At 35.5% G+C, this 26129-nt stretch overlaps 1 protein-coding gene across 7 annotated transcripts in view; it reads right to left on the reverse strand.

Annotated features, from left to right (window-relative positions):
• The window catches only part of rps6ka3b (ribosomal protein S6 kinase, polypeptide 3b), a 50246-nt gene that overhangs the window by 6018 nt on the left and 18099 nt on the right, over window positions 1–26129 (reverse strand). For 3 of the 7 annotated variants that reach the window (XM_048174029.1, XM_048174028.1, XM_048174030.1), the window contains 15 exons: window positions 16588–16704; window positions 14433–14514; window positions 12372–12452; window positions 12210–12289; window positions 11971–12077; window positions 9527–9564; window positions 7391–7533; window positions 6962–7032; window positions 5957–6045; window positions 4313–4377; window positions 4113–4215; window positions 3797–3918; window positions 3531–3656; window positions 2395–2484; window positions 1744–1902 (listed from right to left, as the gene is read on the reverse strand). In XM_048174029.1, coding sequence (XP_048029986.1) covers window positions 1744–1902; window positions 2395–2484; window positions 3531–3656; window positions 3797–3918; window positions 4113–4215; window positions 4313–4377; window positions 5957–6045; window positions 6962–7032; window positions 7391–7533; window positions 9527–9564; window positions 11971–12077; window positions 12210–12289; window positions 12372–12452; window positions 14433–14514; window positions 16588–16704 — 1473 coding nt within the window. Of the gene's footprint in view, window positions 1–1743; window positions 1903–2394; window positions 2485–3530; window positions 3657–3796; window positions 3919–4112; window positions 4216–4312; window positions 4378–5956; window positions 6046–6961; window positions 7033–7390; window positions 7534–9526; window positions 9565–11970; window positions 12078–12209; window positions 12290–12371; window positions 12453–14432; window positions 14515–16587; window positions 16705–16968; window positions 17658–19117; window positions 20693–26129 lie in introns of those variants that run through there. The other 4 variants (XM_048174025.1, XM_048174024.1, XM_048174026.1 and 1 more) reach the window with 4 other exon arrangements.

Raw genomic sequence — 26129 nt, forward strand, 5'->3', positions numbered from 1 at the left:
TAATTCACGTGCTCCCTGCCACACGAGCTCTCGATTATATTACAGCACATTTACAAAGTTCACACAGCTAATATAACCCTCAAATGGATCTTTACAAGATGTTCGTCATGCATGCTGTATGCATGCTTCGAATTATGTGAGTAAAGTATTTATTTTGATTTTTATATTTGATTCTCTATGAGTTTGAGGCTGTGCTCCGTGGCTAACGGCTAATGCTACACTGTTGGAGAGATTTATAAAGACTGAAGTTGTGTTTATGAATTATACAGACTGCAAGTGTTTAAAAATGAAAATAGCGACGGCTCTTGTCTCCGTGAATTTCAGTAAGAAACGATAGTAACTTTAACCTCATTTAAGCAGTACATTAGCAACATGCTAACGAAACATTTAGAAAGACAATTTACAAATATCACTAAAAATATGTCATTTATTATTGCTCCATCTGCCATTTTCGCTGTTGTTCTTGCTTACCTAGTCTGTTGATTCACCTGTGCAGATCCAGACATGACTGGCTGCCCTTGTCTAATGCCTTTCATAATGTTGGGAACATGGGCTGGCATATGCAAATTTTGGGGGCGTACATATTAATGATCCCGACTGTTGCATCACAGTCGGTGTTATGTTGAGATCCGCGTGTTTTCCGGAAGTCTTTTAAACAAATGAGATTTACATAAGAAAGAGAAAGCAATGGAGTTTGAGACTCACTGTATGTCTTTTCCATGTGCTGAACTCTTGTTATTCAACTATGCCAAGGTAAATTCAAATTTTGAATCCAGGGCACCTTTAAATTTATAATTAACAGGCAGCATGTGATTAGCTAAAGACAAAAAAAGAAGGAAAACCTGACAGCAGCAATTATTATTATTACAAATATTTGTATTTTATTAAATTAATAAATATCTTTCTATTGTAGTAATACAAACTATTGTACTGTAAAATAATAAAAAAAATTGGGTATTTAATAATATATTATAATACAATATATAATACAGTATTATATTAATAATTATTATTATTTTATTTTATTTTATTTTACAGAACATACTTTTATTCAGCAAGGACACATTAAATTGATCAAAAGTAACTGTAAAAACATTTATAATGTTACAAACTATTTCTATTTTGAATAAAGGTTGTTTATTTAAACTTTCTATTAATCAAAGAATCCTTAAAAATGTATCCTGATTTCCACAAAATTACTGTTTTCAACACTGATAATAATTAGAAATGTTTCTTGAACAGCAAATCAGCATATTAGAATGATTTCTGAAGGATCATGTGACACTGAAGACTGGAGTAATGATACTGAAAATAAATTATATTTTTTAAAATGTATTACAATAGAAAACAATTATATTAGACTGTAGTTAATATTTCACAGTATTACTGTTTTCACTGTATTTTTGATTGGATAAATGCAGTATTGGTGAGCGTTCGAGATTTCTTTCAAAATATTTTAAAAATCCTACAGATCCCAGACTTTCTAACGGCAGTGTACTGTAATATTACAGGCTTTTGCATCTATTGTGGTTTTGAATGTGCCCCTCTTGGCTTCTGAAGTTGAGTATCTCTGCATTAGAGCCATTATAAACCAGCATGTGGTAAGACACCAGGAGCACAGCGGTCTCACAAAGCATCATTTGTTTTCCAAGATCATAATATTGACGCACTTCAGTTTCATTCCATCCCTAAACATATTGAATTGTGGCACACGTTTTAGTTTGTTCTTTACTAGTTACATACCCCTTGAGTGTGCAGGTACTCCACAGTCTTTGTGATGGTGTACAGCACAGCGCTGGCCTCCCGCTCTGAGAAGAACTTCTGTCTGAGGATCTTATCCAGCAACTCCCCTCCCTTTAGCAGTTCTGTCACCAGATACACTGAGCGGCCATCATCGTACACCTGCAAACAGTGACATAGTAATATTAGGATAATCAGTTTAAATTCACCATCTCTTCTATTTTATTACTACCTTCAGTTTTCATTAAATGCTATTGCAATATGTTCTGCAATGTATAACAATATGATTAAGGATGTTTATATTTGCAACAGAATAAATTTTGTGTTCAAAACCAATCAAGGAACACTTGAAGCAGATGCATTTCTAATGTATGGAAACATACTGAAACGATAATGGATAACCTGCTCTGAGTAATTTGCAGGAGAGACAGTAAGAGCAGGAACTCATTACACTATTCCCTCATTCCGGAAATGTCAGAGCAGAATCGGTTTCAGGTAAACACATCAATGCTCTTTGAAAAGAACAAGACATTACCTTAATATAATTGTATTCAGCCAATAAGAAAAAGCTTGGAGTCTGCCCCCGCAGACTATTGTCTTTCATTATTATAGATGGAAATAAAAAAGACTGCATCCTTGTTTTTAAACACTCACGTCTTTCAAGGTGATTATATTTGGATGTTGTCCATAGCGTAACAGAATTTCCACCTCATCCGTTGGATCCCGTTTAGCTTTATTGATTATCTAAACATAAAATATATAGAGACATAAATCACAATGTCCAAGAAAAACAATATAAAAAGGGCCAGGCAGTATGAAATTGTTTTAGAAAAGGCTAGAAATGCTTTTAAAAAGTGGTTTTAGTATGGATGTGCTGAAATTAAAATTCTGTCCAATAAGCAAATAATTATTTAAATTATTATTATTTAATATAATAATTCAAGACTAAATAATTAATGTCTAAATGCTTTTTTAATGTCTAAATAATAAAAAAATAAAACAATAAAACCAAGTTGTTTTAATTGCTACAAGTGAGTTTAGGCATCATAATGTACAGTACAAAAAATGGATATTCATTTTGGGTTTTGATGTATATTATATATCAAAACAGTGTTATTAAATTATAAGTGTTTTTAAATATTAAAAATAACTTCTTAAATGCTTATTTAAAGTTTAATTTTATATGTATTTTTAAAAAATATTTTTATATTTAAAAACATTACAAATTTAATAACATTGTTTAAAATGTGATGAATATTATATATCAAAACAGTGTTATTAAATTATGTGTTTTTAAATATTAAAAATAACTTCTTAAATGCTTATTTAAAGTTTAATTTTATTTATATGTATTTTTAAAAATATTTTTATATTTAAAAACACTGTTAAACTGTCATATTTAGCAAATCTCAAAATCGAATATCCCTTTTTCATTCTGTACATTTATAATGTGTGATTCCTAAATTGACAATTAAAACAACTGGTTTTAGTTTAGCATTTTATTTTTAATCTAAATATAAACACATGTAAAACCAACATGCACAATTAATTTTCCAATATTGACCAGCACCGAAAAAAGAAAAAAAAATTATATATATATATATATATATATATATATATATATATATATATATATATATATATATATATATATATATATATATTTTTTTTTTTTTTTTTTAATAATTATAATTTATGTTGCTATCAATTTGCCAAGGTTTTCTGAGTGGTCTATTTGAGATTTACTGCCTAAATGAAAGTGTGTTGGTTTAATATGTCTCTCTCCTCACCTTCACGGCATACTCCATGCCTGTGCTTTTCTGTATGCAGCGTCTGCAGATGGAATACGAGCCAACTCCGATATCCTCCTTCACCTCATATGTGTCATTAAACTGAGACACGTTTCTATGGAGCTGCTACAGTGAGAAAACAACCAGATGTAATGCTGACATAAAATATGACTCATAACTAGGCCTTAAACACAGTCATCACAGCATATACTATGAGGAAAGAGGCGTGATTTGGAGTAAAATGTGTTACCCATAAGTGTGTATACCTGAACTATAGAGCTCATACTGTTCTGCAGGGGTTGAGACTCTTCTTCTGAGCTGATGGCCACAAAACTAAAACCTCTGAAGAGTTGATTGGCATTGGCACTAGGGGGTACACCTGGTGAGTCTACACAGAAACACACAGCGGTTTTGATCTAGTCATTAAATACACCATGAAATAATCCGACAGATTTCAAAAGGTCTAGCAGCATTTAATTAAATAGGTTTTTGTGTATTTGTCTGAGAGGGGATTAAAGACGGACGGCAAACACAGTCTACCTGATCTAGTGTTAGACGCATTCGGTTATAAAGCTGATGTACCTTTGGGAGTTTTTGCTGTAAATTCTGGGTCAAAGTAGAATGTGTCGTCTGGTCTCCCAGAGGCTGGTTTGAAGGGCGGGTGAATTTCTCTTCTAAATAATTTCTTAGACAAACAAAGCATGAAAAAAACTTTAAAACCACCATGTATTGATAAGAGTGTCACTTCTTCATTGTAAATACATGTTCCTGTAAAAACTCACATTCCAGTCAATGGTAGCATAAAACGGGTGTCTCTTTATCTCTTCAACTCCATCTGCACCAGCACCTGCAGATAAGCACAGTCAAGTTTAAAATAAAATATGCATAACTTAATAGACAGAAATGAACATCTAGTCAGTCTAATACACTATTGTTCAAAAGTTTGAGGTCCGTAAGTTTTTGAAACTTGAAAGTTCACTTTTGCCCACCAAGTCTGCATTTATTTGATCAAAAATACAGTAATATTTTGAAATATTATTATAATTTAAAAATGTTTTCTATTTTAATGTATTTTAAAATGTAATTTATTCCTGTGATGGCAAAGCTGAATTTTCAGCATCATTACTCCAGTCTTCAGTGTCACATGATCCTTCAGAAATCATTCTAATATACTGATTTGGTGCTCAAGAAACATTTCGTATTATTACCAATGTTGAAAACAGTTGTGCTGCTTAAAGGTGCCCTAGATTCAAAATTTGAATTTACCTTGGCATAGTTGAATAACAAGAGTTCAGCACATGGAAAAGACATACATTGAGTTTCAAACTCCATTGCTTTCTTTTTCTTATGTAAATCTCATTTGTTTAAAAGACTTCCGGAAAACACGCGGATCTCAACATAACACCGACTGTTACGTAACAGTCGGGGTGTACGCCCCCAATATTTGCATATGCCAGCCCATGTTCCCAACATTATGAAAGGCATTAGACAAGGGCAGCCAGTAACGTCTGGATCTGCACAGGTGAATCAACAGACTAGGTAAGCAAGAACAACAGCGAAAATGGCAGATGGAGCAATAATAACTGACATGATCCATGATAGCATGATATTTTTAGTGATATTTGTAAATTGTCTATCTAAATGTTTCGTTAGCATGTTGCTAATGTACTGTTAAATGTGGTTAAAGTTACCATCGTTTCTTACTGTATTCACGGAGACAAGAGCTGTCGCTATTTTCATTTTTAAACACTTGCAGTCTGTATAATTCATAAACACAATTTCTTTCTTTATAAATCTCTCCAACAGTGTAGCATTAGCCGTTAGCCACGGAGCACAGCCTCAAACTCATAGAGAATCAAATATAAACATCAAAATAAATACTTTACTCACATAATTCGAAGCATGCATACAGCATGCATGACGAACATCTTGTAAAGATCCATTTGAGGGTTATATTAGCTGTGTGAACTTTGTAAATGTGCTGTAATATAATCGAGAGCTCGTGTGGCAGGGAGCACGCGAATTAAAGGGGCGGCGCGCTGAAAAAAATCAGTGCATAGTTAATGATGCCCCAAAATAGGCAGTTAAAAAAATTAATTTAAAAAAAATCTATGGGGTATTTTGAGCTGAAACTTCACAGACACATTCAGGGGACACCTTAGACTTATATTACATCTTGTGAAAAAGCATTCTTGGGCACCTTTAATACTTTTGTGGAAACCATGATACATTTTTACACAAGTCTCAAAAAAAAAACAGCACTTATTTGAAATGGAAATCTACTGACATTATAAATGTCTTTACTGTCACATTTTATCAAATTAATGCATTATTGCTGAACAAAAGTATTAATTTCTTAAAAAACAAAACAAAAAAAAAACACTGACCCCAAACTTTTGCACAGTAGTGTATAAGTGTAAGCTTACCTAATCTATTGGAAGGGTTTCGTTTGAATAGGCTCCTGAGGAGACTCTGAGCTTCTGAACTCAGAAACTGAGGCATTCCCAACTTCGCCCTACAAAAGTAGAGGTCAAAAGTCAAGCTAGAGGTCGGAAAGTTCACATACAATTTGATGCGTAATGAAAGGTCATCCCGATGGACGTTGATCATCCCTTTATTATTAAGCTACACTAATAGTAAGTGCTAGTAAGTAAGGTAATCAGACTGAAACATTCAACGTTCTGTCAATCAATTAAGTGTTTTTCTACATAGTTTTTCACTTCCAATTTGCCTACCCCTGCATGACTAGTAAAATGTACAGTTAATTTATCTAATCCTATCTAAGTGGGCAGTATTTTGACCAGAATATGTAGCAACGTGTGTCAGACCTTGTGGTGATAAAGTCAAATTATGGTCAAAAATCTGTCTACACAAGCCTAGAGGTCAGATAACACAAAGGAGGACAAAGACCAAGCCAGTCACTGTCATGTGCACTGATGTCACCTCCACAGCTGACACTTTGTGTATTCATATCAGTGGCAATTGTCGGTTCTTATCAGTCCTCTGCAGAAGCCTCAAACGAACACTGTAATTGACAAACCCTCATCTCGCCTTCACTCTGTAGTCATCCCACTAAAACCGCATTACTACAGTTTATCAAAGTCGTCAAACTGTGTGCAGACCTTTGATTATAATCATCCACCACAGCAGCGCTAGTGTGGCACGCCTGAGCGTTATTCACCCCTCAGCAGGCCGCTTTATGACGTGACGTGTGTTTTGTGTGGTTTCATGTTTACTGATGGTTAAGTGGTTAGTCTTTAGGCTAAACAGCACTGTCAGCTAAACTAAAGGCTTATCCTCATCACTACAGCACTTAGCATCCAGATGTTATTCAGACCAATTCCGCTGGCTTTTCCCACTCAGACTGGATGACTGTGTTTAGATTATAGTGCTCCACCGAGAAGGCGGAAGGATGAGGCCGTCACACTCACTTTAGAATCATAGTCATGGTTTCCTTGCGGTCCTTGCCTTGGAAAGGCAGCGTTCCTGTCAGCATTTCAAACTGTGGATGGAGAACAAAACAAGTTGTTTCTCAGTGATTTTCTGTGTATGATGAACTGGCTGATGTCACACTGACTGATGGTTGAAGGTGCTGAAACACTGTTACAGATTGTTCCAGCCCAGTGTTCAAGATTTAATTTATCATTTTATAATAATTGTTATTTAATAATTATATTTTAAATGACTTAAATGCATTTTAAAATAATAAAATAATTTTAAATAAAATTTAAAAAATGAATGATACAAAATAAAACTTTTAATGAGGAAACAAAATAACTCCCCTTATCACCCTTAATGGGAATGTATATAAAATGCTCAATAGTAGACAAAAATAAAAACAGGAAGTGGCACTCCCTCACCATGAGTACACCGTAAGACCACCAGTCAGCGCTGTAAGTGTGTCCTCTTCGGTTCACCACCTCGGGAGCCATATACTCTACCGTCCCGCAGAAAGAATATGCTTTATTTTCATGATCGATCGACTCCTTACTGAGTCCAAAATCTGAAGACACACACAAACACACTTTCAGTACGGCAGTGTTGTTATTTTAATGTTAACTAAAACTATTAAAATCAGTTTATTCATTGAAATGAAGCTGAAATAAAATAAAATATAAATATTAGATAAAAAATTAAACCTAAAAATAAAAAATAAACAAAAATTAGAAATGCTGCCTTAAAGGGTTAGTTCACCCAAAAATGAAAATGATCCCATAATTTATTCACTCTCAAGCCATCCTAGGTGTATATGACTTTCTTCTTTCAACCAAACACAATTGGAGTTATATTAAAAAATATCCTGGCTCTTTCAAGCTTTATAATGGGAGTGAATAGTAACAGATTTTGAAGCCCAAAAAAGTGCATCCATCCACCATAAAAGTAATCCATACGACTCCAGGGGGTTAATAAAGACAAAAAGCAATGTGTTTTTGTGAGAAAAATATCCATATTTAATATTCAGAGTGTACTTAGACTCAACGCATGACGTATTGATGAACGCAGAAGATAGAGCAAAACAAAACCCTGGTCATGAATTAGAGGACTTTTAAAGAGAAAGACCTCCGTTCATCTTCGGAACACAGTTTAAGATATTTTAGTCCGAGAGCTTTCTGTCCCTCCATTGAAAGTGTATGTACGGTATACTGTCCATGTCCAGAAAGGTAATAAAAACATCATCAAAGTAGTCCATGTGACATCAGTGGGTTAGTTAGAAGTTTTTGAAGCATCTAAAATACATTTTGGTCCAAAAATAACAAAAAATACGACTTACGACTTACGAAATACGACTGAAGGGGGCGGTAATGCACCAATAAGCTGGATGCCAACCGCCGTAGAAGAAGAAGCAGCAGCGTCACTGTGGATATACACAGACCCGGAAGAGAAGACAATGCTGAATAAAGTCGTAGTTTTTGTTATTTTTGGACCAAAATGTATTTTAGATGCTTCAAAAACTTCTAACTAACCCACTGATGTCACATGGACTACTTTGATGATGTTTTTATTACCTTTCTGGACATGGACAGTCTACCGTACATACATTTTCAATGGAGGGACAGAAAGCTCTCAGACTAAATCTAAAATATCTTGAACGGAGGTCTTACGGGTTTGGAACGACATGAGGGTGAGTCATTAATGACATAATTTTCATTTTTGGGTGAACTAACCCTTTAAGTTTGTTGCTCAGCCCTATTTGTTTAAACCGTGAGAGGCGTGTGCTCTCAACTAAGCGTACGCTACTCCTACATCCAACGTCATACGCCAGAACTCGACTCTTGTGAACGCGCGGACGGATGTTACTGGAAGCTAGTGATTATAGTCTGTAATGTTATAAATATGGATATTTTTCTTACAAAAACGCATGGCTTCGCTTCAGAAGGCCTTTATTAACCCCCTAGAGTCATATGGATTTTTATGATGGATGGATATGCTTTTTTGGGCTTCAAAATTTCAGTTACTATTCACTCCAATTATAAAGCTGGGAAGAGCCAGGATATTTTTTTAATATAACTTTCTATTGTGTTTGGCTGAAAGAAGAAAGTCATATACACCTAGGATGGCTTGAGGGTGAGTAAATCATGGGATGATTTTCATTTTTGAGTGAACTATACCTTTAACAACTACCTGAAATTAAAATACTGTAGGTCTATGTATTAATATGACTAAAACTAAATTATAGCTAAATAGAAATATTAAAAAAGTAATTCTAAACATTTATAAATGCTATTTTAGTATATAAATCATACTAAAATAGCACTGGGCCCAATCTCAGTTTCCTACAATCATTCTACAAAACCTAATTTTCCACATATTAGTTCTGTGCAGTTCACCTTCTCATATATTGTGGTTTAGATGGTCATAAACCTCTACAGAATGAAGGTTAAAGCATCTGTCTGTCCTCCCATGAGGCTGCAGACAAACGGTATCAATACAAAGCCCTAAACTCTCAAGGTGGCACCATGCTGATGCAGCCATTCCAGCAATCTGAAATTACCTACCTGTCAGCTTTATGTGGCCGTCCTCATCCAGGAGAATGCTGAAATTACACAGATTCACAGCATTAAAAAGCCATTTACCAGAGCATGATCACGCCCACACAAAGGGTCCCCTTACTTTCTATCGCCATTCCCACCCTGAGCCATAAGGACATATCTCTATGTGTCACGGCTACAAGACTACAACCATTATTTTTATAGCCCTATTCTCTCCAGACATAAAAGTGATTTATGGACAACCTCAAAGACAGTAATGAGGAAGGATTAAAAAAAAGGAGAACAAGTGAAGGTGTGTTGATTGACAAACAATGAAAACTAAAGTACAAAGGGAAGTATGGAAAGAAATAATATACACTACTGTTCAAATGTTCGGGGATTTGAAAAAAAAATAAAATAAATAATAATAATAATTATATATATATTTTTGTGGAAACCCCAATACATTTTTTCAAAAGAGCAGCATTTATTTGAAGAAGAAATCTTTTGTAACATTTTTGTCTTTACTGTCACATTTGATCAACTTAATACGGAAGAGGATTAGGGCCAAGCAATAATAAAAAAATAAAACCATCTCGAGAAAAAACTCGTTAAATTTCGAGAAAAATGTCGAGATAAAATGTTGAGAATAAAGTAATTAAATTACGAGGAAAAAGTAGTTAAATTACGAGAACAAATTCGTTAAATTATGAGAAAAATGTCCTTAAATTTTGAGAAAAAAGTCGAGATAAAATGTTGAGAATAAAGTCATTAAATTACGAGGAAAAAACTCGTTAAATTTTGAGAAAAAAGTCGAGATAAAATGTTGAGAATAAAGTCATTAAATTACGAGAAAAAACTCGTGAAATTTCGAGAAAAATGTCGAGATAAAATGTTGAGAATAAAGTCATTAAATTACGAGAAAAAACTTGTTAAATTTTGAGAAAAAAGTCGAGATAAAATGTTGAGAATAAAGTCATTAAATTATGAGAAAAAAAGTTGTTAAATTACGAGAACAAATTCGTTAAATTATGAGAAAAATGTCCTTAAATTTTGAGAAAAAAGTCGAGATAAAATGTTGAGAATAAACATTAAATTATGAGAAAAAAGTCGTTAAATTACGAGAACAAATTCGTTAAATTACGACTTTTTTCTCGTAATTTAATGACTTTATTCTCATAATTTAACGAGTTTATTCTCATAATTTAATGTTTATTCTCAACATTTTATCTCGACTTTTTTCTCGTAATTTAACGACTTTTTTCTCGTAATTTAATGAGTTTATTCTCAACATTTTATCTCGACTTTTTTCTCGAAATTTAACGAGTTTTTTCTCGTAATTTAACGAGTTTATTCTCAACATTTTATCTCGACTTTTTTCTCGTAATTTAACGACTATTTTCTCGTAATTTAATGAGTTTATTCTCAACATTTTATCTCGACTTTTTTCTTGTAATTTAACGACTTTTTTCTCGTAATTTAATGAGTTTATTCTCATAATTTAACAAGTTTATTCTCATAATTTAATGAGTTTATTCTCAACATTTTATCTCGACTTTTTTCTCGTAATTTAACGACTTTTTTCTCGTAATTTAATGAGTTTATTCTCAACATTTTATCTCGACTTTTTTCACGTAATTTAACGACTTTTTTCTCGTAATTTAATGAGTTTATTCTCAACATTTTATCTCGACTTTTTTCTTGAAATTTAACGACTTTTTTCTCGTAATTTAATGAGTTTATTCTCAACATTTTATCTCGACTTTTTTCTTGTAATTTAACGACTTTTTTCTCGTAATTTAATGAGTTTATTCTCATAATTTAACAAGTTTATTCTCATAATTTAATGAGTTTATTCTCAACATTTTATCTCGACTTTTTTCTCGTAATTTAACGACTTTTTTCTCGTAATTTAATGAGTTTATTCTCAACATTTTATCTCGACTTTTTTCACGTAATTTTAACGACTTTTTTCTCGTAATTTAATGAGTTTATTCTCAACATTTTATCTCGACTTTTTTCTTGAAATTTAACGACTTTTTTCTCGTAATTTAATGAGTTTATTCTCAACATTTTATCTCGACTTTTTTCTTGAAATTTAACAACTTTAATCTCAAGATGGTTTTATTTTTTTATTATTGCTTGGCCCTAATCCTCTTCCGTAACTTAAAAGCATCCTTGCTGAATAAAAGTTTTTTTTTTTTTTAAGTTCCACAATTTTCTTTCCATACTTCCCTTTGTTTTTTAAACAGACAAAAAGCACTATAAAAACACAATAAAAGTCTAAACAGTGATTAAATAATGACTTAATTTTCCATTCATTTCCATATTTTGTGCATTTTTAAAAGCCTAGTTTCTTTGTTTTAAAAAATTTCAAATGAAATAATAAATCATGACAATTTTCAGTCATTTGATTGAATTAACCTACTCTATCCTACTCTAATCTGTGCTTATTTGAGAACATTCAGTACTTCTCTGGTTTCAGATCTCTGTAGATGATGCCTAGTCCATGCAGATGATCCAGAGCCAAAGCCAATTCGGCCAGATAAAACTTCACATCCTCCTCTGTGAACATCACCTGAGGAAAGAGAACACATGCTTTACATGTCAATCAGACAGTCTCGTCCTATCCAAGTGGGCAGATGCGGTGAGAATAAGTGACTTGGTTATGTGACTAAGACTAAGCTTGAGGCAACCATTCACTATTTACCTCTTTTGACAGTCGAGTAAAGAGATCGCCTCCTCTTAAAAAGTCCAGAATCAGATAGAGCTTTCCTTCAGTCTGGAATGCTGCAGGAAGTAAACAAGAAGAGTGTGAGAAAGAGGGAACAGGTTCATGGTTACCATTGATTGGCTGATGACCTGCACTTACCATAGTGTAGTTTAACAATAAAGGGATGATTAACCTCCACCAGGATGTCTCTCTCCATCTTAGTCCGGACCCGATCTCGTACTGAAAACATGCATAAATAATGACACTTTTGTTTACTTCTATTGAGTTTACTAACAACATTTTCTCTCCCCTCTAACAATGCCCCCCCGCCCAGAAAACTGGCACAGCAGAATTACGCAGATGGCACCGGATGACTAATTAAATAAAGGAGGGAGAAAAATGCAGCGCAAGAGAGACAAGCGAAGCTGAGAGCTGTAAGGGGAGGAGAGTCATTTTACTCATGTGGATGTAGATGTGGATGTGTTTATCATCTGGAGAGGCTGTTTTTTGTAGTTGAACCTTCGATTTACATTCATAAACAGCTACAACTGGGAATTAACCAACCAAAACACTGGAATAAACAGAACTTAAACTGGTTATTGTGAGAAAATGAGAGTAAGTGCTTAGGAACTTTTCTGAGCGATCTAGAGTCTCTTAAGTTAATGAGACTTTCGAACTGCCTTTAATATCTTGGCTTGCACAACTGTAAAACTTCCTGTCGAGGAAAAAATCAATTAATTCTCACTTTCAGAACAGGATTAAAGCCAACTGAAGTTAAAAGCCTTCCGCCTTGTTTTATTGCCTTTGTTTCAAAGAGTCGCATTTGCCAGCTTTTACTTCGTACTATTTATAGTTGATATATGATCCATGTCGATAAGTGACTATTCAGAGAGCACTGGATTCAATAACAGAACTTACAGAAGTCGAAGTGTAACAGAATTATACATTGATGTCCAGCTACATATATGTCAAGTTTGATTAAACAATCAAAATATGAGGAAAATATTATTTATTTTTTTAAAAATGAGGGAAGAACAAAACACTAAATTTGGTTAAAGGGTTAGTTCACCCAAAAATGAAAATAATGTCATTTATTATTCACCTTCAGTGATTCGGATCTCCTATCAAATGGTTAAACTGCTGAAATCACGTGACTTTGGTGCTCCGAACCGCTGATTCGATTCGTAAAGCTCCGAAGCAGTGTTTTGAAATCGCCCATCAAGATATACTGTTGAAAAGTCGTTATTTTGTTTTTTTGGTGCACAAAAAGTATTCTCGTCGCTTTATATTAAGGTAGAACCACTGAACTCACATGAACTGTTTTAAATATGTTTTTAGTACATTTATGGATCTTGAGATTTACAATGGCATTGCTCTCAATTGAGGCCTCACTGAGCCATTGGATTTCATCAAAAATACCTTAATTTGTGTTCCGAAGATGAACAAAGGTCTTACGGGTGTGGAACGAAATGAGGGTGAGTAATAAATGACATTAGTTTCATTTTTGAGTGAACTAACCCTTTTAGATATTTATCTGACAAAATTATTTGGCAAAAAAAAGGCAAACTACAGATACAGGTTTTATTTTACTATGCAAAAAATTTGCATAGAAAAACAAAAAGCTCACAGGAAAAAGCATACATTGACTACAGCATAATCAGTTATTAATATTTTGGTTCACTCCTGTTTTTGCATGTATTATGTTCACACAATTCGGTGTGTTTCATTGCGTCATCACAAAAAAAGGCAATTTGACTCCAAGCAACTATGCAATATGCTTACAAAATCTTTAACACATTTGTAATAATATTTGAATAAAAGTGAAGATGTCAATTTTCCTAGGCTGGACATCACTTTTGGCCACTACAGGCCACACACAGGCCCCGATCACCCTTGTAAATGGCTGAGCACCCACAGGAAAATGCAAGATGGTCTCCATTAATTTTATCCAATCAAAAAAACCGAGGAAAAAAATTCAGGAACCTCTCTGATTGTTGGATCTCACATCTGGTCCCAGCAGATCGTAAACACACACAATTCTAGCATTATATTTAGCATTACTACATAACAACCTGACACAAAAGCTTGTGCTTTTTGTTTGCACGATGATAACTTGCATTTTACGTAATTAACTCCAAAATTACCAGGTATGTCAGCGAGAGAACAACATTCTCAATGTCAGCATTGACCACTGAAAAACCATATTGGTTGACTTAATACCTTTTAATGTGGCTTTTTTCAGCACTTTCATTGCGTACAGCTGTCCTGCATCTGGGCCTGTGGTCTTCTTCACCAAAAACACCTGCAATACAACCGAAATCAAGGGTTCATTAAAACAACAGCAAAACAATTTAAAACAGGTTTTATTTTACTCATCAGTTCTGTGAAAACACAATTAGTTCTGTGCTGTATAATCCGTGACTAGTTCCATGTGTAATATTTACTGAGATTGTCCTTAAAGGTGCCCTAGATTGTTTTTTTACAAGATGTAATATAAGTCCTAGGTGTCCCCTGAATGTGTCTGTGAAGTTTCAGCTCAAAATACCCCATAGATTTTTTTTAATTAATTTTTTTAACTGCCTATTTTGGGGCATCATTAACTATGCACTGAATTTTTCAGCGCGCCGCCCCTTTAAGAGATGCGCTCCCTCTGCCCCACGAGCTCTCGACTATATATACATCGCATAATCAAAGTTCACACAGCTAATATAACCCTCAAATGGATCTTTACAAGATGTTCGTCATGCATGCTGTATGCATGCTTCGAATTATGTGAGTAAAGTATTTATTTAGATGGTTACGTTTGATTCTGTGTGAGTTTGAGGCTATGCTCTGTGGCTAAAGTTAACATTACACACTGTTGGAGAGATTTATAAAGAATGAAGTTGTGTTTATGCATTATACAGACTGCACATGTTTAAAAATGAAAATAGCGACGGCTCTCTCTTCTCCGTGAATACAGTAAGAAACTATGGTAACTTTAACCACATTTAACAGTACATTAGCAACATGCTAATGAAACATTTAGAAAGACAATTTACAAATATCACTAAAAATATTATTATTGCTCCATCTGCCATTTTTTCGCTGTTGTTCTTGCTTGCTTACCTTGTCTGTGCACAGATCCAGCCGTTAATACTGCCATTTCCTTGTCTAATGCGTCGAATGGGCTGGCATTATGCAAATATTGGGGTCATACATATTAATGATCCCGACTGTTACGTAACAGTCGGTGTTATGTTGAGATCCGAGTGTTTTCCGGAAGTCTTTTAAACAAATGAGATTTACATAAGAAGGAGGAAACAATGGGGTTTGAAACTCAATGTATGTCTTTTCCATGTACTGAACTCTTGTTATTTAACTATGCCGAGGTAAATTCAAATTCTGATTCTAGGGCACCTTTAAAATGTGAATGAATGTTTTTTTATCTGCGCATGGCTCAGGCTTTTATCTGTGCTGATTATTTCTCAAACACACACACACACACTCACACACACAAAACACTAAAAATATACTTGTATAGGTGGGCGGTATGACCAAAATCTTATATCACTGTATGAGTAATTTTAAAAAACAAACAAACAAACAAACAATATGTACACAAAATAGTCATTTAATATAATACTACTTAATTACTTTAAAAATTAAACAGATTGCACCTCATCCGATAATTTTTTGTGGTATTTTCTGGAACTTGATGGACGCAAACCAAAAGGTAAAATTATTCATTAATATTTTTTTTGTGTAAGTATGCCTTAAACAAAAGTTTAATTTTAAGTTAGTTGCATTTATTAATTTAGACCAGGCTTAAAATATAACAATCAATTTGACCCGACATGTAACAAGGAGGTCCCTGTCAGTTATTTTAATATTATTTATGTACAATACTGAATTTATTAATATTCTGAATTAGCTTTTATTTTTATATTCTTCATTTTTTAAAGTTAAGTTTTAGTAATTTATGTGCTTTAATTTTTTTCTTTTTTATATTTCTATATAGCTTTAATATATTTTTTATTTCAGTTAATTTTACTTCAGTTAGTTGCCAAGACAACATTTCTAATTTCCATTTAAGTTTTTTAAGTTTATGTTTTTCATCTAACATTACATTCATATTTTATTTTACTATTTTATTTTAATTTTTGTTTAAATTAAATTAAATTTAATGTCAGCTTTATTTAATTTACCGAAGATGATTTATAATAATTTTAGTTAACAATAACAACACTGGTCCCTGCTTTCTATGGACCAAAAAGTTTGAAGACCCCTGGTATAAATGGTACAACAGAAGCTCCAGCAGTTTATATATTTCTACCAACCTATATAATTTATATAAAATCATTCATACTTCACAGCCCAATTTGATGTGACGTACCTTTCCAAAAGAGCCCTGTCCAAGCACCTTGCGGAGCTCAAACTGCTGTGGGTCGGCCTTCTCCGAGCCCTCTTTGACATGATGTGTGATGCTGATCTCTTTAACAGACACTTCTTCCTGGAGAGAAGATGACAACAAATCAGAGAGAGAATTACGTCAGCGAGAAACATGAAAACTTCGACAATGCCAAAGCGCCAGAGATGGTACAAATAAAAATTCAGACAAATAAACCGGAAAAAAGTTGGTCACCAGCCAGAGAGAAAACACTTCTGCTGAATTTACCCGAACCCAATAATAAACCTAGACATGCAGCATGAAATTAATACACAGATGGAATAATCGAGAATTTCTGCGAAGCGGTCGCAAACGCATCACTCTCACCCACGCCACGCACATCACAGCAGTGCCCCATGGTGTCCCACGTGTTCCCGGGCCCGACCTGGGGCTCGGCACCCTGCTCCATGCTTGAGGGAGGAGGGGTTGAGCCCCGGCAATCCCCCTGCGACGTGCGCCTGCTGCTGGGCTTCTGATGCACAGAGAGAACAAGTCCACACTCAGTAGAAAGCTTGTGTGACGGACAGCTTCCCACACGGTTGCCATGACACCGCCCCCAATCCTCCTGCTTCATCACAGTACCGGTGGGCGTGGAGAAGGGTGACTAAAGACACAACGTTCAAGCTCTTCTTTCCTCACTCTCTTCCTCCCACTCTCTCTCTCTCTTTCCATCCATTTCTCTTTGTCTCCCCCTCTAATCCATCAGCTTTCCATCTCCACATGGTGAGATGATGTCATCCTACGTTGGCGTACCAGCACAGTATCTTTCATGAAAGTGATGAAAGTTTATGGGCACAGACGGTCCTCCATCACTCAATATACTGAGACCCAAACAATAACAAAACCTCCACTATGATGTATTCAGATACAGTAGTAGCTTAAGACTATGGGTGGGGCTATGTGGTTGCTAGAGCCCACCCACAAGTCTCTATGATATTCTGGTCACTAGATATCATACAGTAAGCCTATATTGTCCACCACAGGCAATAATTTTAAGTCTGGAAGCTTAGAACCAGGGTTGCTACTGTTAATTAAAACTAAAACTACTAAAAATGATTTTGGTATTTTAAATACAGCTGAAATAAAATAAATAATAAATAAATTTTAGAGGGAAAAACATAAACTGAACTTAAACAACCAAGAATTAGAAATGTTGCCTTCTCAACTAACTGAAATAAGTTTAAGTTGATTTACTAAAATGACTTAAACTGAAATAAAAATAAAATCTACATAGAAATATAACACATGACGTTTACACAAATTACTAAAACTTTAAAATGTAAAAGGTAAAAAACACATTTATACTTTTAGATGAAAATAGTAACTCTGTGCCCGAAATCGAATACTTCCCTACTATGTAGTATGCGAAAAACAGTACACCAAAATAGAAGTATGTCCGAATGCATAGTATTAAAAAAAAACAGTATGCGAAACCTGGATGACCTACTCCTTCCACTGAGATTATGAAGTGTGCACTCGATTCGATGGACACTTTACTATCCCATGAGGCAACAGGAGAGGATTTATGAATAGAAGTGAAGCGACGCAACTGACGCTGGTAGGTCACATGACAGAATTTCATTCATACTACCTATATTCATACTATATAAAGCATACTTTTTTTTTCAAATGTAGTACCTACTAATACGGTATGCGATTTCAGACACAAGCACACAGCATAATAAGAGTGATATTATAAAATTTTGTTATTAATTAATTTAAATAACTGGTATTTACAGTGTCATTGTACTAAAGTGAAAATAAATGATTGTATGCAATATTAAAATATTACCAAGAAAATATTTAATTCAAAATAATTATCAATAATTCAAGAAAAAAAAAACAACTATGAGCAAAGTTTAATAAATTAAGGTTAAGGGTTTGCCAAGTTAGGGTGATAATGCTTTAGCAAGCAACACTAATACCAGATTAAAAAGGTCTCTGAGCCAGTTAAAAATAAGATGTTCAGAATGCCATAATACACTATTATTTGTACTAAGAATGCTGTAGTATGTATCTATATTTCGCACGATATGCAAATATTCACCATGAGATACCGGAAACACCTACACGGCATTCACAAAAATGTGCAGTACACACTCTGCACAAGAAGTGTGTTTTGTTTTACTGACAAAGCAATGCACCCAACCTTCAATTTGGAGAGTGACAAATCCTGATCTACATAATGAGTCATTTGATTGAACTGCCAAAAGTCAGGACATTTCCACACAAAATGTCATCAAAATGAACATTTATTGTTGCATTTTACTGCATTCTGTTCTTTATACTATTTTGGAAAAAGTCTGAGCAGTATGCAGCATGTTTGTATTCCATTCTGAACACACCCTAAGATTTTCTACAATCCCTTGCGTAAAGCTCAAGACTTGTGTAAAGTCCACCTCCACGAAGACCCCCAAATTCCCTCTTCCTCCCAGCTCCAGTGTTATCGCTAAAGCTGTTAATGCTGCATAAATACCTCAGAGTCCCATGGAGAGCGATGTGGAAGCGAGGCCAGTGAATCCTCCATCCTGTTCCAACCCAAATCAGTCTGGCATCGTGTCAGCCTGGGATCCCTCAGAGCAGCCAGCATCCTGCCACGAGGAACCGGATCTCCGTCCAGCCCTGACAGTGTTTCTAACCTTTCTGTCACTTCCTGAAGCCCCGTGGGCAAGTCTATGGTGTGATGGTGTAGCCGTCTAAGTCTAGTCCAGTTTGGAGAGTTTGTCTCTAGCATTTAAGCTATGTATTCCCTTGAAACAAGGTCTGCTGAGGTACTCAGATAAAGAATTAAACCGGTTGCACTCCACCTTAGATGCCTCGGCCTGGCAAGTTCTTGCTGAAAGGCATGGGAAAAGGAGGGAAGGAACTTGCAATCTTCCTTGGAAGCATCCAGAATTCTACAAAGCATCAATGCAAGTTCCGTTTGTCTGATATATGAAAGAGAAAATCATTGAACGAATCGATGGTGGAAAGGAAAAGCAAAGGGAGGGAGGCAGGATGAATCTACTGTTCACCTGCACACCATGTTAAGCACATACAAGCATCCAACCAGCAGCACCTCCCCGCCTCTCTCCTCGGCTCTCGCTGAGCATAATTCACACCTCATCTCAATGTCGCCAAGAATGGAAACTGATACTTCAGAATGAGAATGACTCGCTAACACTTTAGAGTCCAAATGAAAGTTGATAGAAACACAAAATGAGGTATTTAAAATCAAAGCCATGTGTACTACAAAGATTGAAGGTATACGAAAAAGGGTTGAAGGCCTGAGACCTGACTCCAGCATTGAGTGTTTGTGTGAGTGTGTTGCGTCTGATTTCTGACTGAGAGCTGTTGTCCAGTGTGTATGTGTGTGGATTGTGGTGGAAGTGTTGTGTGCTTGTGGTGGTAATTTAGAGACTGTGATTCAGAGTACAGATGGTGACAATACAGGATGTGCATGTACCATGTAATCACTGACTTAAGCCGCGGTCACACTAGACTTTGAGCACACAAAATGTTGTGATATGATGTCAAACTCTGCGGCGTCTTTTTTATAAACATGAATTCAACATATAACAAATAAAACAATCAAAATGTAAAAATATACAATCTACTCAACTTTACTGTAAAAAAAAATGCGTTCTTTCAAAATCTACTGGTCACACGTTCTCACGTGATGCGAATTCACAGGTCAGAGTTCAGCAAAATTCAAAACTTTTTGCATGAGCTTGCATTGTCGGTCTGACGCATTCGCATGCGTATGAATGGAAGTCAAAAGGATTTAAATTTGTAGTGTGACCGCTCCTTTACAGGACACCTCTATCACACGTACAAACAAAGACGAATCTCATTGATCTAAAGAAAATCAAATCTCTTTATTAAGCACCATCATATTTAAAGTTTTTGTATATGAAAACATACTAGATTTGGAGTGGATGTAAAATCTGTAGTGCACAATAATTTTGAAAGACATACTAAGCCTTGAAAGCATACTAGATTTGGAGTGCATTCTACAAGGTGAATTCAGGTAAATCAAGCTTTTTACTTTTTAACACTGATATCAGAACTGTCACTGGCCATGATGTAATGATATTATTTTGGCAGCCAAATTTTGAGGACAAGTAAAAATGTAAAAAAAAAAAAAAAAAAAAAAAAAAAAAAAGGAAGAAATCCTCAGATATGAGCCTTGCAATATGTGGCCCAATTTACTGAATTAATAAAAAACAATCATCATTTCATAATACTATTTACCTTCTTATGTAAATAGTAATTCTATGTAAATGCAAACTTTTTGTAAAATGACACAATAGGGCACACAACAGACCAAATATTGGTAAGTCAATTGGTTCCTTCACACAGAATAAAAATGTGTAAGAACTGTACCTTTAGGGGTACAACAGTTCATCACCCGGACAGTACCCTTAAAAGGACATCTTTGTACCTTTTTTTAACCATTAAAAGGTTCATAGTAGTACCTTAAGGTAAGTATTGCTACTCTAAGGTTCTAATATGAACCTTTTAGGGGTAAAAAACATACAAATGTCCTTTTAAGGGTACTGCCCCAGAGACAAGCTGTTGTACCCCTAAAGGTACACTCTCAGAAAAAAGGTACAAAAGCGGTCACTGAGACGGTACCTTTTCAAAAGGTACACCTTTGTACCTAAAGAGTGCATACTGGTACCTTAAATGTACATATTAGTACCTCAAGTGTACATATTGGTACCTAAAAGGAACAAAAGGTACCGCCTCAGTGAGAGCTTTTTGTAATTTTTTAAAATTCTTTTTGCACATTTTTACTCTGTTGAAAAAAAAAACCCGTACACAGTTATATAAGATTCATTAATTTATATTTAGTCTTTTTTGAAAAAAAAAAAAAACATTTTAATTTTATAAAATGCCTACAAATTGAAAAACACTCAAACTCAGATGAAAACATTTTAAAAATAATTATATTTACTTTAATATAACATAATAAAGTTTGTTTCGAGTGTCTGATACATGCCTTCCGGAGGTACACGTCAGCTTTGGAGTCAAGCGGAAACCCGATCACTGTCCATAGTACAGTACTCACCGTTCTGCTGGGGAATCTTTCAGGCTGTCTCTGAAACAGCCTCCGTAGAGCCTTCAGTCTACATTGCAGCATGCGGATCACTGCCTCACCAAAAACAAGTGTCCAGGGCTTAGTGGCCGCCATACCGCTAGTGCCCTGCTTCTGCCTCTGGTCTGGAGGAACCCGGTTCAAGTGAGTGAGCATGTGTGCCAAGATATGCACGAAGTTGTAAGGAGTGAGAGCTTGGATGACAATCACTGACTCACAGAGGGGGGAAACCCAGTCCTGAAGGAGGGAGTATTAAAGCCAAACTGGGAGATTCCCCCTCTGCAGACCCTCCAATCCCTCCAGTACAGAGTCCTGGAGATCCCCACACACTCTCACAGCTGACCAGTCACACAGAGACACATACACACACGCTCAGCCTTGTTTCAGGATGTTGGGCTACAGCTGAGATTAACAACACCTGTTGTAAAGTACAGTGGTGCAATGCAAGAACTGTCCCCTTCAAACAGAGACTATGATGTGCAGAACATAGTGAACTTTCAATTAGATACACAAAAACGTAAAAAAAAACAAAAAAAAAACATAGCTGCTTTACAAAAGTAATCAACGTTGATATATATATATATATATATATATATATATATATATATATATATATATATATATATATATATATATATATATATATATATTACACACAGTGGCATGAAAAAGTATGTGAACCCCTTGCAGAATCTGTGAAAATGAGAATTATTTTAATAAAATAAGAGGGATAATAAAAAATGCATATTATTTTACATATTAAAATATCTTTTTTGTTTTGTGATGGTTGTTCATGAGTCTGAGTATATATATACACACACACACACACACACACACACACACACACACACACACACACACACACACACACACACACATACACATACATACACATACACATACACATACATACACATACACACAACAAAAATTAAACAGAAAATAAGCATTATCCATGGGCAAGTTTGGTATATTTTGAAACCAACACAAAATTCACCAGATATTGTCTGAATAATCAGCCTGACTGATTTAAAAAGTCAATTTCCTTTTTACATGATTGATTACCAATAGGAGAGGACATAACTGAGGAACAATACTGGCTTATGGGGATCTCCAAAGGGGAAATATACAATTCACTTGACCTCAATTTTCAACCTTCATGCTCATAGATCCTGTCAGCTGCACGTATGGAATTCTGGGAGTCAGTTTCACTAAAGCCGCTTGCGCAACACAATTAACAGCTCGCCTGGCCGGGCTTTGAGGCCCTTGAAGTTGGAAAGGCAAACTCTATGCTCCATAAACAGGATGCCACACTCATCATTTTCCACTCAGATGACACAAGCTCATCCAACAGCTCTGAAAAGAGTACATTATCATGGTACGAGGAGAGTTTCCTATTATGATAAGTCAGGTGCCAACACACAGAAGCAGAGTGTGGCAAACTCTGTCCGATTTGGACCGTGCTCTGGGTTTGGGTTTTGCGTAAGTGAGCGCAATGGGTTATACAACTCAACGGAGTAGGTTTCTGACCTCAGAGAACAGCTGTGAGATCTTTGAGGATCCAGTTTCTCTCATTGTACTGATGAATCGCAAGGTCAACTTTGCAGTGAATGACACAAGTGAGATTTTAATGCTCCATTTTAGAATAGTTTGATCACGAGATAAAACATCTTAAAACTGAAAGATGTCAGAGGCAGGTGCATCATGAGAACTCAGAGTAGACAAATACAGTGGGTATGGAAAGTATTTAGACCCCCTTACATTTTTCACTCTTTGTTTTACTGCAGCCATTTGCTAAAATCATTTAAGTTCATTTTTTTCCTCATTAATGTACATACAGCACCCCATATTGACAGAAAAACACAGAATTGTTGACATTTTTGCAGATTTATTAAAAAAGAAAAACTGAAATATCACATGGTCCTAAGTATCCAGACCCTTTGCTGTGACACTCATATATTTAACTCAGGTGCTGTCCATTTCTTCTGATCATCCTTGAGATGGTTCTACACCTTAATTTGAGTCCAGCTGTGTTTGATTATACTGATTGGACTTGATTAGGAAAGCCACACACCTGTCTATACAAGACCTTACAGCTCACAGTGCATGTCAGAGCAAATGAGAATCATGAGGTCAAAGGAACTGCCTGAAGAGCTCAGAGACAGAATTGTGGCAAGGCACAGATCTGGCCAAGGTTACAAAAAAAATTCTGCTGCACTTAAGGTTCCTAAGAGCACAGTGGCCTCCATAATCCTTAAATGGAAGACGTTTGGGACGACCAGAACCCTTCCTAGAGCTGGCCGTCCGGACAAACTGAGCTATCGGGGGAGAAGAGCCTTGGTGAGAGAGGTAAAGAAGAACCCAAAGATCACTGTGGCTGAGCTCCAGAGATGCAGCCGGGAGATAGGAGAAAGTTGTAGAAAGTCAACCATCACTGCAGCCCTCCACCAGTCGGGGCTTTATGGCAGAGTGGCCCGACGGAAGCCTCTCCTCAGTGCAAGACACATGAAAGCCCACCTGAAGGACTCCAAGATGGTGAGAAATAAGATTCTCTGGTCTGGTGAGACCAAGATAGAACTTTTTGGCCTTAATTCTAAGCGGTATGTGCGGAGAAAACCAGGCACTGCTCATCACCTGTCCAATACAGTCCCAACAGTGAAGCATGGTGGTGGCAGCATCATGCTGTGGTGGTGTTTTTCAGCTGCAGGGACAGGACGACTGGTTGCAATCGAGGGAAAGATGAATGCGGCCAAGTACAGGGATATCCTGGACGAAAACCTTCTCCAGAGTGCTCAGGACCTCAGACTGGGCCGAAGGTTTACCTTCCAACAAGACAATGACCCTAAGCACACAGCTAAAATAATGAAGGAGTGGCTTCACAACAACTCTGTGACTGTTCTTGAATGGCCCAGCCAGAGCCCTGACTTAAACCCAATTGAGCACCTCTGGAGAGACCTAAAAATGGCTGAAAGAACTGGAGAGGATCTGCAAGGAGGAATGGCAGAGGATCCGCAAATCCAGGTGTGAAAAACTTGTTGCATCTTTCCCAAAAGGACTCATGGCTGTATTAGATCAAAAGGGTGCTTCTACTAAATACTGAGCAAAGGGTCTAAATACTTAGTTAAATAAAAAAAATGCTTTATGCCGACATATTGAGCTGTGGTGCTTATGTGGGTGATAGAAGTTTGAATAAAACTTGCAACATTTCCTGATTCCTTTTGCCTTCATTCATTTCTTGTTCTTCCACTACTTTTAATAAAAATGGCAAAAGGCTATAAAAAAATAAAAGTTTCTAAAATAGATAAATATTAACATAATATAATATATATATATAATATTAATATTTAACATAATTATGAAAAAGTATTATCTTTAAGTGACATCAACAAATTCAGTCAATAACATATCCAATATCAATCTATATTCTTAAGAAAAATGAAGTGTGTGCATTTTTTAAGAGACAAAAAGATTTCTACATGAAGAAAATGGAAGAGAGAGAGATGGAGACATAATTTATTCATACATTTCCGAGAGGGGGACAGGAAGATCAATAGAGCTAATCAATTATAAGTGAGCTAGTGTCCTCAACGTGGTCCGACTCTCAGCTTTGGCCCACAGCACTAAACTTTCTGTAATATTTCAACTGACAGAAACACTTATGAGCTGAATGACTAATCCAAAAAGATGTCTGAAGATAACTAGGCTAAGGACCCACAAAAATAAGAGCATGTATTCTGGGTTTCTGCGGTTTTCAAAGGTTAGAATCGAGCCATGACAAGTCAAAAACAAAAAACTGATTATCTGGTTTCCAGGCTCCTCTGGGTGGTTCGCAAGTCACAATAAAAACGACTGTGTTCACACTGGGTTATATATATTTTTAAATGTTTCCTCTGTGCTTTGTGTCAAATTCAATCTCAACTTCCTGACAATTTCTGTGCTCCTCGAACTCGAAATGCCCGGAGAGCAAAGAAAACATAAAAGAGATAAAAAGGACAAAAACACAAAGAAAGAAAGAAAGAAAGAAAGAAAGAAAATGAAGGCTCTGTCCTCCTAGACAAGACAGAGAATTCAAAATGTCAGTTTGATTCATCTGGTTTTGACAGATGTCAGAAAGAACAGACCAACACCAAACAGTCAACCAGGTTTTGAATGAAACATGTCAAAAACGCATCTGGGTCACATTTCACTCCAAAACCAAAAGAGAGTAATTTCCATAAGGCAAATGAAGCTTATCATAAAAATAAAGTCACAATTCAAATCTTAACATTCCTAAAATGACCTTTATTTTCATTAGGCAAAAAGGTAAGCTAATACTTTACAATAAGGTTGAATTCATTAACATAGATAATGCAATAACTATCATGAACAAACAATACTTTTATTTGTAATTTCTACTTTGGGGTCAGTA

The sequence above is a fragment of the Megalobrama amblycephala genome, linkage group LG22 (assembly GCF_018812025.1).
Source record: "Megalobrama amblycephala isolate DHTTF-2021 linkage group LG22, ASM1881202v1, whole genome shotgun sequence".
NCBI classification, from domain to species: domain Eukaryota; kingdom Metazoa; phylum Chordata; class Actinopteri; order Cypriniformes; family Xenocyprididae; genus Megalobrama; species Megalobrama amblycephala.